The sequence below is a fragment of the Candoia aspera genome, chromosome 5 (assembly GCF_035149785.1).
Source record: "Candoia aspera isolate rCanAsp1 chromosome 5, rCanAsp1.hap2, whole genome shotgun sequence".
NCBI classification, from domain to species: domain Eukaryota; kingdom Metazoa; phylum Chordata; class Lepidosauria; order Squamata; family Boidae; genus Candoia; species Candoia aspera.
In genome coordinates, this window is record NC_086157.1 from 106,133,882 (window position 1) to 106,152,403 (window position 18,522).

At 49.5% G+C, this 18,522-nt stretch overlaps 1 protein-coding gene across 1 annotated transcript in view; it reads right to left on the bottom strand.

The window, feature by feature from the left end:
• ME3 (malic enzyme 3) overlaps nt 1-14,866 on the bottom strand; it is a 110,058-nt gene extending 95,192 nt beyond the window's left edge. The window contains exons 1-2 of the mRNA XM_063305898.1: nt 14,603-14,866; nt 14,178-14,402 (exon numbers count right to left, since the gene is read on the bottom strand). Of these exons, the coding sequence (XP_063161968.1) occupies nt 14,178-14,369 (192 nt within the window). The 5' untranslated portion in view covers nt 14,370-14,402; nt 14,603-14,866. The remainder of the gene's footprint in view (nt 1-14,177; nt 14,403-14,602) is intronic.
• Nucleotides 14,867-18,522: the final 3,656 nt, after the last annotated feature.

Here is an 18,522-nt window from a genome sequence, read left to right on the forward strand (position 1 = left end):
CTCATTCAGTGGAAACACTTTCCCCACCCTGAGTGGGTGTCTGCCCGTGATGTACAATCTCCTGTTTTAGTTAGACGCTTTCATCTAGCTTATCCTCTGAAACCTGCTCCTTAGTGTTTTTTGGGGGGGCAGTATGTCACGTTCACCGTTCCAATGTTACTGTTACATCGTAACGTTTCGCATGTCATTTGGCTGATGCGTGTTTCATCTGCGGGGGGAGGAGGATTCCATCTCGTGGGATTGTTATATGTTGGTAGCTGGATTGGAATGTGTTTGGGTTATCTTGTGTGTTCAAGGTTCCTTTTCCAGGACATCAGCAGAAACAGTTACCAGCACCTGGGGGGGGGGGGGAGTTTGCAACGGCAGGGCGAGGGGAGGGATTACGTTTGAGCCAAGGGTTTTTAGTTTGTATTTGGCGCGCTTTTGCTCATTCTCAGCTTTCTCTGTATTTGCATACTATTCTTTAATAAATCAGATATCATTAAGTTCCTGCTTGTGAGTCTGAGTCTATTAGGGTAGGCAATCCTTACAACAGCACACAACTATATGGTAGAAAAGAAGACAATGTAATACGCAACTTTGCTTAGATAAGGAACCCCTCTGAAGCTGATGCCATAGATGTTCCAAACTTACTTTTAAATCCCTTTATTCATAGTAGCACAATCACCCAACGCAGACTAAAATCACATATAATCTCTAAAGGAAACAGCATGGATTTTCTGGCAAGCAAATCAAACTGTGTACTTTAGCACTGATTATATGCTTGCTATTTCTTCCAATAAAAAGTACTTAAATGTATAAAGTACAGTTATGGATTGATATACCGCTCACAGGTTATGCTGCTAAGTGGTTTCACGAAGAAAACAAAAGGAAATGCAAACAATGAAAAAAAAAACTATGGTATAGAGTTAATGACAACTTATTAAATGTTTACTTTTGAAGTTCAGAAGAAAAACTGTTGCATTGTGGAAAAATGGATTTCAAATTGCTGTATGTTCAATCGTTTTCACTTCTACCTCTATTATTATTAAATCCTAGATAAGCACCTAAAATTACTTGTTTGGTCCTGTACATATGTCATGAGTGCCGTTGAGCTAAAGTCATCAGCGCAATGGCACTCATGACAATGACAAGGAAATAAGTGAAGGGGCACAAGTTAAGTAGCCATCAACCCACAACGACTAACGGCTAACAAACAATAGCTAAACGAATCACGGAGCCACCCAAGCCATCAGCGACAATACAACGGGGATCGCCCAGCTGAAAGCAATCAGCAGAAGAATGGAAACCTGAGGATGGGCGATCCTGGAAACCCTCAACCAATGGCAGGGCAACGCATGGGACAAAGGGGGGTGACGTGACTGTGAGCGAGGGGGCGCTGACCGGCGCGGGGTATTTAAACCCCGCACCGGCGCGCTCCTGTCACTCTCAGCTTTTTTCTACCAACGTTGTACCTAACCTGAAATAAACCAGAACCTGCTTTGCAAACCAGCGTCTGAATGTTATTCAGAGGTAGGCAGCGCATGACATAAAGCTGAGAGTCATAAACTCAGCCTCGCCGAGCCCCACCGGACGACAACGAGCCGCGGGAGGAGTAGACGGCGAGAAGACCAGCAAGATGAGGCCGGAACGGCGCGGGCAAGGAGGGCGAGCCGCGCGGCAAGAGACAGAGGAGGACCGACCGAGGCCAGAGGCACCGCGGACTCCCGGAGCCATGGACGCCCACCCCACCCGACCGGAGCCTCAGCTCCAACCCCAAGGGGAGATGGCGACGGAGGCAACCCGACCGCGGGAGGGAGCAGCACGACTTCCGAAACCAGCGGAGGACCCCGCGCCCCACATCGCACCCCAGCAACGGGCGTGGAGCGACAGCCCCACGGTGCTCAACACGGAGGAGGACGACGGAGACACCCATCAGACGGAGGAGGAAGCGGACCCGCGGCGGAGGGACGATGAACCCCACCGGCAACCCACCCCCGAGGACGCGCCAACGGAACCGGCCCCAGCGGCGGCGCGGGCTGTGGACGAGGAGGCACGAGCTGAACTCGCGGCCATGCGGGCTCAGCTGACGGAACTCCGGACCATGCTCCAGGCGCTTATGCCCCCCACGCCACCCAACGACGTCCCCGCACAAGCCCACACCCCGAGCGAAGCACCGAACCCACACGGGCCAGCGGAGAGCCAGCAGACGGCACAGGCGGCCGACACCACACCCCAGGAAGCGAGAGGCGGGGCCGCACAAAACGCCCGGGCCCCAAAGGACTTCCCCATCTTCTTCGATGGGACCCCCTCAAAGCTCTCGTTTTTCATCACCAACGCTAGGGAGTTCATGGGGAGGCACGGCCACTCCTATGACTCCGAGGCCGACAAGATCGCCGCCGTGGCGATCAAACTCCAAGACAGGGCGGCGGACTGGTACGTCCAACTGTACGAGTCCAGCTCCCCCGCCCTCGCCACCTTCCCTGCTTTCATCAAAGAGATGAAAAACTACTTCGAAGACCCCCTAGCTAAAGTACGGGCGAAAAGCGCACTCCAGAGACTTAAACAGGGCACACGCACGGTCCCTGACTACGCCCTGGAGTTCAAAGCCCTCGCGGGAAAGGTCTGCGACTGGTCTGAGACCACCCTGCTGGAAATCTTCAAAAGGGGGCTCAACCGCGACGTTCTCCAATGGGCCCTCTACCGCGACGACCCAGAAACGTTACACGGGTGGATCCACCTCGCGGGGAGAGCCGAACACGCGCACCGCACCTTCCTTATGACAACCACGGAAGACACAAACTATGTCGGGAAAAAGGTACCCGCACCACACGGGGGGATGGCCGGCCCCATATACTCAAAAAAGAGGTTCAACCGGGAGCCCTGCGGGAGGTGTGGTAAATTAGGGCACAAGACGGCGGATTGCTTCGCCAACCGACCGCCGACCAGCGCGCCCAAGCCCGCCCCGAAAATTAGCCCCAAACCACCCAACCCGGGGCCGCCCCCTCACCGCCGAATGACCGTGGCCACAGCGACACCGGAAGAGGGCTGGGACGCGCACTGGGGGGAAGAGGACAATACCGACCCCGACCAGCCGGCGGGAAATGCTCCCCGCCTGCTCTGAGACGCGTGGCAAGGCAGGCGGTGGGACAGCAACGCGGACCACCTCAACGAAACGACAAAAGCTCCGTAATATTGGCAGCAATCCAACTCTCTGCCGGCAACGGAGCCACCACGGCCGCGGCACTAGTGGACTCGGGGTGCTCAAAAAACCTCATCCACCCCGACCTAGTTGCCAAACTCGACCTCCGCTGCTTCCCCCTCCCCACGCCGCTGGCATTCCACCAGCTGGACGGCTCTACAGCGGGAGGGAAACCAGCCACGCTACAAACCGAGCCGGTCACCCTGCAAATGGGCACTCACACCGAGCGCACATCGTTCGTAGTCACGCCCATCGGACGGCCCATTGCAGTCCTGGGGATGCCATGGCTCGCGAAAAACAACCCGCGGATCAACTGGGCGACCCGCACCTTCACATTCGGCGACGGCGAGTATCGAGCACCAGCACCAGCTGGCAAAAGCAACCCCACGGTAGGACGAGCGGAGGCGACCACACAAGACAACGCCGCCACCACAGCAGACCTACCAGAACAATACGCCGACTTCTCCGAGGTCTTCGGAGAGGCAGAGGCAGACCAACTACCCCCCCACCGCAAGACGGATTGCCGGATCGACCTACTGCCCGACGTCCCCCTACCTAGACCAAAGATCTATTCGATGACCCCGAAGGAGATGGCAACCCTCCGGGAGTTCATCGATAAAAACCTAGACAGGGGATTCATAGAGCCAGCATGCTCACCGGTCGGAGCCCCCGTCTTATTCCGGGAGAAGAAAGACGGGACCCTATGGCTCTGCACCGACTACCGGGGCCTAAACGCGGCTTCCCTGTCCAACAAATACCCCTTACCCCTGGTAAAGGACATGCTCGCCCACCTCTCCACGGGCAAAGTCTTTTCCAAATTGGACCTTCGCGAGGCGTACTATCGCATCCGAATCAGGGAGGGGGACGAATGGAAGACGGCGTTTAACTGCCCCCTAGGCGCCTTCCAGTACAAGGTACTGCCCTTCGGACTCGCGGGGGCCCCTGGGGTGTTCATGCAGCTCATCAATGAGGTACTGCATGAACATCTGTTTAAAGGGGTCCTGGTCTACATCGACGACGTCCTCATTTACACAAAAACACACGAGGAACACGTAACCTTAGTCAGGCAAGTCCTCGACAAGCTCAGAAGGGCGCAGCTCTACGCAAAGCCTACAAAGTGCGAGTTTCACAAAGAGCGCCTAGACTATTTGGGGTATCGAATCTCCGGGGACGGCATCGAAATGGACCCCGCAAAAGTCGAAGCGGTGCTAAACTGGGAGCGGCCCCGCAACAGACGGCAACTACAGAGCTTCCTGGGATTCGCGAATTTCTACAGGTCCTTCGCCCGGGGGTTCGCTGAGATAGCCCTCCCCTTAACGGACCTCCTCAAAACCAAAGGGGTGGGGGACACCCGACGCGCCAAGAACCCAGGCACAGTGCTGAATTGGACTCCCGCGTGCCAGACCGCATTCGACAAGCTGAAAGCGCTGTTCACGACGGAGCCAATCCTCGCATACCCGGACCCAGAACGGCCGTTCGTGGTCCAAGCCGACGCCTCAGACTTCTCCCTGGGAGCCATCCTGCTACAAAAAGACTCCACGGGGCTCCTGAAACCATGCGCCTACCTGTCAAGGAAGTTCTCCGAGACAGAGAGGCGATGGCACGTCTGGGAGAAAGAAGCCTTCGCGGTGAAATCGGCACTAGAGACATGGCGTCACCTACTCGAGGGAGCCACCCAACCATTCGAGGTCTGGACGGACCACCGGAACCTCGAGGCCCTACGAACGCCTAGACGCCTTAGCCCAAAACAGGTCCGATGGGCCCAATTCTTCAGCCGCTTTGATTTCCAGCTGAAGTTCATGCCGGGCAAGAAGAACTTCCTGGCCGACGCCCTCTCCCGGCTGCCCCAAGACGAAGAGCCCGCCCCAGACACCATTGGGACGGTCCTATCCGCCTCGCAACTGGGAATGGCCGTGACCACCCGAAGCGGCGCACGGAGGCAGCTCGACGCTACGGCGCAGCCGACGGCGGGGCAACCGGCGACGGAAAGAAGCCAACCGCAACTACCAGGGGGAATGCGCACGGACCTCGCCGCCGCCCTCAAAACCGACCCCTGGTTCCTGGCAAACCCCGACAAGGTAACGATGGCGCAAGACCTGGCATGGGGGGAAGGCAGAATCTACGTCCCGGACTCGCAACGCCAGGCGATCTTGCATAGGTCACACGACGCCAAGCAAGCGGGACACTTTGGGTTCCTCAAGACCCTACACCTAACACGGCGCCAATTCTGGTGGCCCGCGCTCAGGCGAGACGTAAAAACCTACGTGGCGTCCTGCCCAACGTGCGCTAGGGCCAAACGGGCACCAGGCAAACCCGCGGGGCTATTGCAACGGGTGGCAGAACCCTCCCGCCCATGGGAGGAAATCTCTATGGATTTTATAGTGGACCTCCCACCCAGCCAGAAGAAAACGGCCATTTGGGTGGTGAAGGACTACTTCTCAAAGCAGGCCCACTTCATCCCCTGCACGTCGGTCCCATCCTCACAACAACTAGCCAAACTCTTCCTCATCCACGTGTACAGGCTACACGGATGTCCCGCACGTGTGGTGACCGACAGGGGCACACAGTTCACCTCCAAATTCTGGCGGGCCTTCCTGAAGCTGACGGGGACCCAACAGGCCCTATCTACGGCTTGGCATCCGCAGACGGACGGAGCCACTGAGGTTCTTAATGCCACCTTAGAGCAATTTATACGATCATATACGAACTACCACCAAGACGACTGGGCTGAACTGCTCCCGTTCGCCGAAGTCGCATACAACAACGCCGTCCACACGAGCACGGGGAAAACCCCGTTCGAAGTAGTCTCGGGGCGCGACTTCGTCCCCATACCGGAGCTACCTCAACCCCCGGAACCCCAGGTGGACGCCAGCGACTGGGGACGGAAGATCGCGGAAGCATGGCCAGTAATCACGGCGGCGCTGAAGGAGGCACAGGCTGCTTACAAAGAGCAGGCCGACAAGCACCGGCGCCAACAACCGCCGTTCCAGGCGGGAGATATGGCCTATCTCTCCACCAAGTTCCTAAAGTCAACCCAACCCTCGAAAAAACTGGGGCCTAAGTACATCGGGCCGTTCCGAGTCACGCAAATAGTGAACCCGGTAGCAATACGCCTGGACCTGCCACACAACCTCCGGAGACTCCACCCGGTGTTCCATACCAGCCTCCTAAAACCGGCAACCACCTCCCGATGGCACCCAAGCACGCCACAGCCCGCACCGCTAATGATCGACGGGCAACACCACTTCGAGATCAGGGACATCCTCGACTCCCGCAAGCAACGAGGAACTCTACACTATCTGGTCAGGTGGAAACACTTCCCCCACCCGGAATGGGTGGCGGCGCACAACGTTAACGCGCCTGACCTGACCAGAGCATTTCACCGGGCATACCCCGACAAACCGCAACCAAGGTCAGCAAATCCAACCCCCCCCCCGCAGGCCCCCCCCGCCTCCCGTGCCCCAAGGGAAAGGGCCCCCCCCAAGCCCGCGACTTGGGTGGACCTTCCCCCCCCCGGGACTCACTCCCCCCGCCCCGGGCCCACGGGGTGGTGACAAACGATCGCCAGCACCCTCCCCCCGCCCCCCGGCCGCGGGGGAGTGGCAAGCAAGTCAACAGGGCAACCTGGGGGCAACGCCCAGGAGACACAACAAAGGCGACGCACTCTAAATAAGAAAAGAAGGGCCCTACCTGGAGCTGAGCAGCACCCGACCAGCCACGCCTCTCGCCTCGCCGAACTGAGCCAAACAAACAGGGTGTGGTTGGAGCATGCGCACGCCAGGTCAGAACCCGAGCATGCGCACCATGGACACACCCTGGGAAGGCACGTGGTAGAGGGAGGAGCAAAGGGAGGGGCGACAACTACTCCGGCGGGAACTTTGAAAAAAAAAAAAAAAAAAAAAAATGTGGCGTTTTGACAGCTCCACGGGGAAAACCAAGAAAACCGGGGGAGAACACTATTCGAAAAGGGGGCAGTATGTCATGAGTGCCGTTGAGCTAAAGTCATCAGCGCAATGGCACTCATGACAATGACAAGGAAATAAGTGAAGGGGCACAAGTTAAGTAGCCATCAACCCACAACGACTAACGGCTAACAAACAATAGCTAAACGAATCACGGAGCCACCCAAGCCATCAGCGACAATACAACGGGGATCGCCCAGCTGAAAGCAATCAGCAGAAGAATGGAAACCTGAGGATGGGCGATCCTGGAAACCCTCAACCAATGGCAGGGCAACGCATGGGACAAAGGGGGGTGACGTGACTGTGAGCGAGGGGGCGCTGACCGGCGCGGGGTATTTAAACCCCGCACCGGCGCGCTCCTGTCACTCTCAGCTTTTTTCTACCAACGTTGTACCTAACCTGAAATAAACCAGAACCTGCTTTGCAAACCAGCGTCTGAATGTTATTCAGAGGTAGGCAGCGCATGACAACATATCTCTGTTGTTTATTCGTTTAGTCACTTCCAACTCTTCGTGACTTCATGGACCAGCCCACGCCAGAGCTTCCTGTCGGTCGTCAACACCAACAGCTCCCCCAGGGACGAGTCTGTCACCTCTAGAATATCATCCATCCACCTTGCCCTTGGTCGGCCCCTTTTCCTTTTGCCTTCCACTCTCCCTAGCATCAGCATCTTCTCCAGGGTGTCCTGTCTTCTCATTATGTGGCCAAAGTATTTCAGTTTTGCCTTTAATATCATTCCCTCAAGTGAGCAGTCTGGCTTTATTTCCTGGAGTATGGACTGGTTTGATCTTCTTGCAGTTCAAGGCACTCTCAGAATTTTCCTCCAGCACATATCTACTCTAAGTAAAACTAAGTTCTTTACACTCAAGTAAGTGGGTAACTGGAATTAAGCCCACCTGAATTCAATAAATGGACAAAGAGTGAAGGCTTACATGTTTTAATACACTGCTCATTCTCAGTAAACTAGGATCAACCAGGAATCTTGGGTTATAATTATGTACATTCTATAAATGGAATGCAGTCTATAAGTTGAAGATGATCACCTTTCTAAAGGAACTGCAGTTTGCTCATGGCAAATGGCTGCCTAGTGAAGCAAAACAAGAGGAAGAGATTTATAAATGTCCATTAAACATAAGAGCTGGGTTAGAACTTCCATATAAAAGTTAACTATATCTCTGATACAAGAAGGTACTTGCAAGCAACTGTGACTATTATCATTATGCTTTCTATATGGGCTGCCAGACAGACAAACATCGCAGATTTATATTCTGCCTTCATTCTGGTTTCTTTTTATTTTGTCTGTATAACTCTGTGAAGCTGGATTAAGGGATTGATCAGTCCAGAGTCACCCAGTGACTTTCCATGGCTGAAGGTAGCCTTGAACTTGGATCTCCATCATCTTAGTCCAGCATTTTAACCACTACGTGGAAAGAAAATACAGGTCTAAACTATTCTAGGATTCTATATAAGATCCAACATCTAAAGAGTAAAGCCCTAGGCTTTCATTTCCTCAAAAGCTCTACAAAAGATTCACACTGATAATGTTAATAATAATATAGTATATAATTTATTATTTTATATGTCCCCATGGAAGTCATCTTCTTGTGGTGAAGTGTTGCATGCCTTGATTATTTTATTTATTTGTCCAATTTACGGTATATAGCCACCATCTCACAAGTGTGACTTATACTGAGGGCTGTGATGGGTAACCTTACTACCAGAAGCTTCAAGCAGATCAGGCAGATATCAACTGAGAAACCAGACTAAGTACCTCCAAACCCCATTAGTAACAGTGAAAAAAAAATGCTGATTTCCACAACAACTGTTTCTTGCCTGGATCAACAAGGACAAATGAAAAATTTGGACAAAACTGGAAAATCAAAAGACCATGGGATGTTATTACTAATCTAAATAAACTATAAAAGGATTCCAAAAAAATGAATGTTTGAGATTTGGAAGCAGGGATTCCCAGATTCAAATATTATTCAATGAAGACTAACAGATCAATGTTGTGAAATCCTTTAAAAGCAAATTCTATTGAGACACAGAACTAAAAGCAACTGAGCAGATTGTAAGCAACAATTATCAATATTCTGATGAACCCCAAACCTTGGCAAATTTAACTTCTGAAGGAATAATAGAAAATGCAGTTGAAGAAAACTCAGCACAGCTTGACAAAGTAGAACAGCAAATACCCCAACAGTCAGAAGAAATACACCAGATTGGCAAAAGGAATTGGCACGAAAACATTTTTAAAAAACCAAATGAAAGAATTAGATCAAAGAAGCTAAAGACATTTGGAAAAGGAAAAGGAAAACAGATATCCAGCTTTAAAATCTTATGGGATTTTGAAATACAGACAGACACCTGAAACACAACACACCAGACATTACTTTTACTGAAAAGAAAAATGTATGGTGCGTAGATGTAGCAGTCAAGAGATGCAGAGATAGTCAAGTTGACAAAAAACAAATGAAAAAAATAAAAAAAATTGGGATTTTCAAATTGAAGTTGAAAGACTTGGGGGGAAAAAAGCCAGCTATAATACCAGTAGTAATTGGAGTTTTGGAGCCATACCAAAGGGATGCAGCAATATTTGGAAGCTTTAAATTTACTGTATTTGACACCCCTGCCTTTGCATGAAAAACCACCTCGCTTGGAACTTCCTACATACTATGACAATCCCTCCATGATTCCCTTGATTAGAACCCAAATCACTGGAAAATCTCCAGTCTGAACACTGTGATATTCATTGGAAGAATAGACAATATAATAATAATAATATGTATATACGCACAAACACCACACACAGAGGTGATTATGGATCCCAGAATATCGAGAATCTGATTGAGTACAGCCATGAAGAATTTACCAGTTCCAAAGTTAACATCTATATAGTTTCTTGGAAATAAGCTAGTCTTACACTATAGAGTGGAATAAGTACAAACCCAATAAAAATGGAAAATTCCAGAAATGTTCTATTGCTGCTGATATTCCAGACCTCAAGACCTTTGAAGCACATATGATAGAAAAATATCTAATGGGCAAGGCGAAAGTCCAATGAATGGGTAAACATCCAGTTTTCCAACAAGCTGGTATCATTAATAGTCACTGATACAAACACTCACACATAACAAAACGTTAGGGGAGAACAGATGGTCCAGAACAGCACACAATTGCAAACATCTCTTTCACTCACACACACACACATAGAGTAATCTTCCCCAGTGTAGTGCCTGTACAGTCTATAAAGTGTATATTTGTACATGTGTGTGTACCTGTGTTGCAGGTGTGTGCAGCCCCAGTTTTTTCTCCCTAACTCTGTTATCGAAAATCCCAAATCTACTTCCCATAATGTTCATGTTCATACGATCACTAAACCAAAGTTTACTGAGATGGATAATTTATTCCCCACCATGCATATGTTTAAGTCTTCAAGAGCAATTTTTAGCATGATTTGAATTTCAGATGCGGCCTAATGAACTGTACACTATTTGTAATGGAAAACCTGGCAAAACAGATTGTTCCCCATTAAAATGTTGTGCTGACTTAATTGTCTTCTATGAGGCTGGTTATGGATCCCAGAATATGGAGAATCTGTTTGAATACAGCCATGCAGAATTTACCAGTTCCAAAGTTAACATCTATATAGTTTCTTGGAAATAAGCTAGTCTCACACTATAGAGTGGATTAAGTACAAACCCAATAAAAATGGAAAATCCCAGCAATGTTCTATTGCTACTGATACTCCAGATTGGCATGAATTTGCAGAAACATACCCACCCAAGGTGTCCCAGAAGATTTGGAACATAAAGCCTGCCCAAATTTTAGTTCTTCACTGCAAGCTTGCTGCATTGCAAAAAAAAGGGAGCTATTCAAAAGAGCTGACAAGTCAGGAATATCCTTCCCTTTCCTTGAAAAAAAAGAAGAAAATAAAACTGATGACTAATGAATTATCAATCTGCCTTGTTTGCAGTGGCACTTTCCCAAAAGATAGGGGAAGTTTCACTCCAAAGTACACATATTATTCTTCCTACAACCAACTACATAACTTTTGTAAATAATCACAACAGTGTGCAAAGAACAAATAAATAAAATAAAAATAGAGCCTGTTGAGGACAGAGGCGGCTACATTGCTGCACTGGGTGCGAATGAGGGGTCTTTTCCATGCTCAGCATGGGGGCAGGATGAGTTTCCACCCCTTCCCTAACTGCCAGGAATTTTGCTTGCAGGCAATGCCCGATTCCCTGGTGCTTAAATACAAATGTGGACTTGTATTCACGCATGAATGGCAAAGGATGTTTTGCTGGTAAATATGATACTTAAGACCTGGATCAGATGAGCAGCAAGGTAAACTGTTGGTGACTTGTAGCATTTCAGTCTGCAGTGAGAGACGACTTGCGAAAATGCATCATAATTAGGAAACAAAATCCTTTGTCAGAACCAAAATGAACCCTGGGACAAAAGATTTGGGCATACCTTTCTCTTCATTCATATGCTAACTATGCATGTCCAGGGAATTTATTCTCAAGGGGAGTCTTCAGCCAAGCGAGTTCCCCCATGTGCAAGTCTTAAATGGTTCAGTCCAGGAGTTCTTTTATCAGCTGATCTGGGCTTTGTGTGAACTAGTCCTAATTCAGGAAGGAACATTCGGGCCGGTTCTTATATATAGATGGGGTTCATACACAGATTGAAGTCATTGTGTATAAATCTTGTGTATGAACAAGCTTCCTGTATTTATGTAACAAACTATGTCCTAGCAAATATACTTCATCATGACATAACAAGACAGCTATCTGCTCTCCCTTCTAATTGTTCAGTATTCAGACTGGTCCCAACAGGCAATTGGGTGTTTCGTATAAAATGCCTAGAATTGCAATGAGTCCAGAAAACTGGCCAATGTTTAATGCCAGACCAATAGCTGTTGAAAGCCACTGGACTTGATTTGATTGATTGTGCCATCAAGTTGCTCTCAACTCCTAGTGACCACATATAATCTAGATATGCTGAGTCATCTGTGAACAGGACTTTTTTGCTGGATATTTTGTATTTTAACCTTTTTTTTTTTGTCTATGACTGTGCACAAACAATGATGGCCAGGTTCACACTATATGCAAAGACACAATGCACTGAATCACAAACGACCCAACTGCATTTTAGCCTTGAATAGAGTGTTGTGGGAATCCACTCACTAGGTTAGAATCATAAAGATGACCCATATGTACAAGCTTCTCCTCTTAGTTGGAAACCATGACAGAGAATAGCACTCCTTTCTAGATTAAGCACCAAACCATTGTCATCACCCATCGTCTTCATTTCATGGGACCAACCAATCTCAGAAGACTTCAGACCTCTAACCCTAAAGTCTGAGAGTGCACAAGCAATAATGCGGATATCTGATTAGATTTTGTGATCTTGCAAGATTTCAGAATTTTTTTAAAAAAAACTAGAAATGGCAATAGATATTCTGCTGCCCCTGAGCACCATGTTTCTGTTCTCTGGTCTATTCCCATGCAAAGCTCAACACAGAATAAACTAATTTAAAATGAGTCAAGTTAGATCATGCCCTACTTCCTCTTTCCAGCTGTGGCTAAATCAACCACAGCTGGAAATGGTATTCAGGGAATATGTTCCCTGAGCTTCCATTCCTTTTGCAGTTCCATGAATAGGTAGGAGCTATAACTCAGACATAAAATAGATGTCTGAATGCAAAAGGTTGCAGGTATTTATTTATTTAGATTTATGGCCAAAGTAAATCTGGCAGGGCTCAGAATATTCCATCCTAATATTTTAAAGTAGCTGCCAGCCTAAGTCAATAATACAAGGCTAGATGGTCAAATGGTTTGATCCAAGAGAAGGCAGAGTCTTACATTCTAAAAGCCATCCTGATTAGCCTTTGACAACTTGATCACAGAAAACTTAGTCTAAAAGTTAAGTCATCAAGTAAATAAGCAAGGCTCCCTTGTGTCATTAAGAGAGAAGGATGCAGAAAAATCCCAAACATTCCAGAGAAGGGACTTTTAGGAAAACCCAGGAATGTTTCCCCAATCCACCCCAATCCAGTTGTTCCACAGGGGATCCATACAGTTTTCCAGAAGTTAATCCTCTGAACCAGAAGCAGTTAGTAGTGTTCCAGATATGGTCCAGCCTTTATACAGAAGACCTCATATGGAATATTACAAAATGTTTCATAGCCAAATCTGCAAAGCTATAGCACCTTTTCCAAAGCTGGTGCCTCTATGTGTATTCAGCTCTAATTCCAACCAGCATGGACCATGGCTGCTATACATCTGAAGAAGTCTGCTCTGTAAATAAGTTATCAGGGCAGAAGAATCAGTGGGAAATTTTGGAGTAGGGTCCCCCATGTGGGGGAGATGGGTGCTGATAAAAATATGATAAATAAATAAATAACATTTTATAATACATCTTCACGTCCAATGGAGGATAATGTGAATGTGGGTCAACTATAGAAGCTCTCTGGTCCTGAAAAAAAATACTTGGTGGCTTTTCTAGGTGGACATTAGGAAAACAAATGCCAAGGAAGATGAATTCCCTTGAAATTTAGATGAGAAGTATAAGAACCACATTCAGTAGGGAATTGGTTTAGAGAACAAAATTGAATCTGAGGACAGCAACCAATTTTGAGGTCGTCTTCACTGACAACTGAATAGTATTAAGCAAAGTTTGGGTCTCTCTCCCCAAGTTTTAGCAAGCACACCATTTGTGTCCCTCTGGGAAATCCAACCTTCAGGAAGAATGAACCCAGGTGGACGGTGGAGAATTTTATACAAATGTAATGGGTCTATAAATTCTTGTTTTGTGTGTGTGTGTGTGTGTGTTTTAACACAGAGAAATAAAAAGATTCAAGTAGGAATACTGTACGGGTTCCCCTTCTAGTGTGCAAAAATCCAGAGGACCGCTAGGGGCAGAAAAAAGTTAGTTTTCGGTATCTCTTTCCTGCCATCTAGAGGCCATCTGGAGTAGTGAAGCTCATCTTCGGGTGCTTAGCTAACAGCCACGGAGTTTGGTCTAACCTTGTTGAGATGGGGGTTCCTGGTGATATCGTAGCCCCGCTTCTTAATCCCCGTGGCTTTCGTGGCTGAAGGGGGACATTCTCCCGAGGAGCAGGACCTGCTCGGGGGCACACTGACAACTTGGAGCCCGGGCGTGGCCCCCAGCAGTCGAAGGAGGCTGCCCCCGCCTCTGCTCCTCAATGACTTCAGCATCGTGGATGGTCGCGACTGGAGGAGATCCGGCACCTGCGCGGTTTGGGGGAAAAAGGTAAGAGTGGTAAGCAGGGAGCCAAGCGGGAGTGGGATGGGGGTGGGGGTCTTGCCAGGCGAGAAGGGGAGGGGGCAGGAGGCGCAAAGGAGGGAGGGTCCCTCTGCTAAGCAAAACCGAGCCCCCACCCCACCCCGCAAAAAGCTCCAGACGAAGAAACCGAACAGCCGTATCTTACTTCCGTCCCTGGCGCTTTCCCTGCCCGGATCGGCAAGTGCGCGCCCAGCACAGCAGCTTTCGAGGAGGCGACCCTGAGAAAGTGAAAGGAAACCCCAGGAAGCAGATCGACCGCCGCTTTGCAACCCGAAGACTGTCACTGGCAGGCGGAGGGCTCCTCCCTCCTCCTCCCAGATCCCGCCTTCTCCCCCTCGCCCCCCGGCGTCCCTCTTCAGGAACCGGTGATCGGGCGAGGAGGCGAAAAGCGCGGTTGGACCGGCCTTTGCGCTTCAGGAGGAAGAGCAGCTGTCCCTGAAAAAAACTGGCCCGGGGGGGGGATCTAGTTTCCACTGGGCCGGAACATCTGCAAGGCGCTGCTAACGGGAGTGCGCACGCGATGGACGACGGAGGATGCTCAGCCCGTCCCTGCCTTGGAAGGCAATGGAGGATTCGCTGGACAGCAGCTCTGGTTATCCCTCAGTCTTGACCTCAGGGGGCATGATGAGGGGGACAGGTGCTTGACCGAATCTGGAGCACCACCGGTTGCTCATCCTGTTTGTCCTGTAAGGACCGTGGGGTTACAGAGTCTCTTTTCAGCAATGAGAGGCAGGACTCTCAGGACAGCTTGGAATGTCAAAAAGGAAAGTTGAGGATGCTACCACTGTAACCTTGGGCCCCAATGTGCCAATGGGAAATCAAGGGAAGTAGGCCAGGAGTAGCGTAATAGCTAGCTAGCTATCATCTATCATCTATCTATCATCTATCTATCTACCTACCTACTTACCGCTGGTCAGATCAAGAGAGTCAAAGGAAGCCTACAGGTTTTAATACCCAGTTGGAAAATCCAAATGGTCTTTGTGGAGCAAGTCACGCAGCCATTGCTCTATATTCCCTTCAGGAAATGAATTGGACAGGTGCAAGAGTTAAATACAGTTGATTTCTTGCGCAGCTCTATCCTCTTCCAATGGAACAGTTTAGCTCTTGGTTGTAGATGGCTCCATCTGGTTTGAAGAAAGGAGGAGAATGAATAACGTTTATCTGGGAACAGTTTGATCTGGTTGGACCCGAGGAAGTGGACAGGATCCTCCAGATTGTGAATGCCACCACCTGTTATTTAGATCCATGCCCCTCCTGGCTGGTGAAGGCAGCTCGGGAGGTGACGTGTGGTTGGGTCCAAGTGATGGTAAATACATCCTTGAGTGAGGGGGTGTTTCCGGTCGCCTTTAAGGAGGCACTGGTGCACCCCCTCCTCAAGAAGCCATCTCTGGACCCAACTGTGCTGGACAATTTTTGTCCAGTCTCCCACCTCCCTTTTTAGGGAAGGTGGTTGAGAAGGTGGTGGCGTTACAACTCCAGAGGATCCTGGATGAAACGGATTATCTAGACCCCTTTCAGTCAGGTTTCAGGCCAGGATGTGGGACAGAAACTGCATTGGTTGCACTTATGGATGATCTCTGGCGGGAGCGGGATGGAGGCAGTGCATCCATCCTTGCTCTCCTTGACCTCTCAGCGGCTTTCGATACCATCGACCATGGTATCCTTCTGGGACGGCTCAGGGAGTTGGGGGTGGGCGGCGTAGTTTTGCGCTGGTTCACCTCCTTCCTCCAGGGCCGGTCCCAGTCGGTGGTGATAGGAGAGGAGAGATCCGACCCTCAACCCCTCCATTGTGGGGTGCCGCAGGGTTCGGTCCTCTCTCCTCTCTTGTTTAACATCTACATGAAACCACTGGGCGAGATCATCCGTCACCACGGGTTGAGCTAATGATACCCAATTATACATCTCTATCCCAGGTGAGGTAAGTGATGCAGTGACTGCCCTTTCTCGGTGGCTGTGGGGGTCTGGATGGGGAACAACAGGCTTCAACTGAACCCTGGTAAGATGGAGTGGCTGTGGGTTGATGGGGCTTCATCTTCCAGGAAACTGTCATCTTTAGTTCTGGATGGGGTGGCACTGCCCCAGACAGACTCAGTGCGTAATCTGAGGGTTCTCCTGGACTCACGACTCCTGCTCGAAGAGCAGGTGGCAGTCGTGGCCAGGAGGGCCTTTGCGCAACTTCGGGTTGTGCGCCAGTTACGCCCGTTCCTGGATCGTGAAGCCCTCCGAACAGTCACTCACGCCCTGGTTATCTCCCATATAGACTACTGCAATGCGCTCTACATGGGGCTACCCCTGAAGAGTATCCGGAAGCTTCAGCTGGTCCAAAATGCAGCCGCGCATTTTGGTGCATCTAGGTGGGCACATATAACACCGTTGCTGCGTGAGCTGCACTGGGTGCCAGTTTGCTTCTGGGTCCAATTCAAGGTGTTGGTTATTACCTATAAAGCCCTACATGGCATGGGGCCAGGTTACCTGAGGGATCGTCTCATCCCCATTACATCGGCCCACCCCACACGATCATCCAGAGAGGGCATGTTACGGACCCCGTCCATAAAAGAATTTCATCTGGTGGGGTCCAGGAAGTGGGCCTTCTCTGTGGTGGCCCCCGCTCTCTGGAATATCTTGCCCCCAGAGGTGAGGCAGGCCCCTTCGCTCCTGACCTTCCGGAAGGCCCTGAAGACCTGGTTTTGCTATCTCGCCTGGGGCGGGAAAGTGAATAACCATTCCTGGGGATGGCTCACACCCTAGAGTCCCTCCCACCAGCCTGGATTTAAAATTTCTCTTGGATTTTATTTATTTATTGTGTTTTATCATAATTGTTTTATGTGATTTTAATGTTTATGTTTTATGGGGGATTTTATTGTAAACTGCCCAGAGTCCCTCTGCTGGGGGAGATGGCCGGTGGCTAAATTTGAGTAATAAAGAAAGAAAGAAAGAAAGAAAGAAAGAAAGAAAGAAAGAAAGAAAGAAAGAAAGCAAGCAAGCTTCCAGGGGACAGCTTGAATGCAGGGACTTCCATGGAGTGGGTTACAAAATTTGTTGTTGTTTATTCATTCACTCGCTTCCGAATCCTTGTGACTTCATGGACCAGCCCATGCCAGAGCTTCCTGTCGGTCGTCAACACCAACAGCTCCCCCAGGGACGAGTCAGTCACCTCTAGAATATCATCCATCCACCTTGCCCTTGGTTGGCCCCTCTTCCTTTTGCCCTCCACTCTCCCTAGCATCAGCATCTTCTCCAGGGTGTCCTGTCTTCTCATTATGTGGCCAAAATATTTCAGTTTTGCTTTTAATATCATTCCCTCAAGTGAGCAGTCTGGCTTTATTTCCTGGAGGATGGACTGGTTTGATCTTCTTGCAGTCCAAGGCACTCTCAGAATTTTCCTCCAACACCACAGTTCAAAAGCATCGATCTTCCTTCTCTCAGTCTTCCTTATGGTCCAGCTCTCGCAGCCATATGTTACTACTGGGAATACCATTGCTTTAACTATGCGGACCTTTGTTGTCAGTGTGATGTCTCTGCTCTTAACTATTTTATCGAGATTTGTCATTGCTCTTCTCCCAAGGATTAAGCGTCTTCTGATTTCCTGACTGCAGTCAGCATCTGCAGTCATCTTCGCACCTAGAAATACAAAGTCTTTCACTGCTTCTACGTTTTCTCCCTCTATTTGCCAGTTATCAGTCAAGCTGGTTGCCATAATCTTGGTTTTTTTGAGGTTTAGCTGCAAGCCAGCTTTTGCACTTTCTTCTTTCACCTTCATCATAAGGCTCCTCAGTTCCTCTTCGCTTTCAGCCATCAAAGTTGCATCATCTGCATATCTGAGATTGTTAATGTTTCTTCCAGCGATTTTAACTCCAGCCTTGGATTCCTCAAGGCCAGCTTGTCGCATGATGTGTTCTGCGTACAAGTCGAATAGGTAGGGTGAGAGTATACAGCCCTGCCGTACTCCTTTCCCAATCTTAAACCAGTCCGTTGTTCCGTGGTCTGTTCTTACCGTTGCTACTTGGTCGTTATACAGATTCTTCAGGAGGCAGACAAGATGACTTGGTATCCCCATACCGCTAA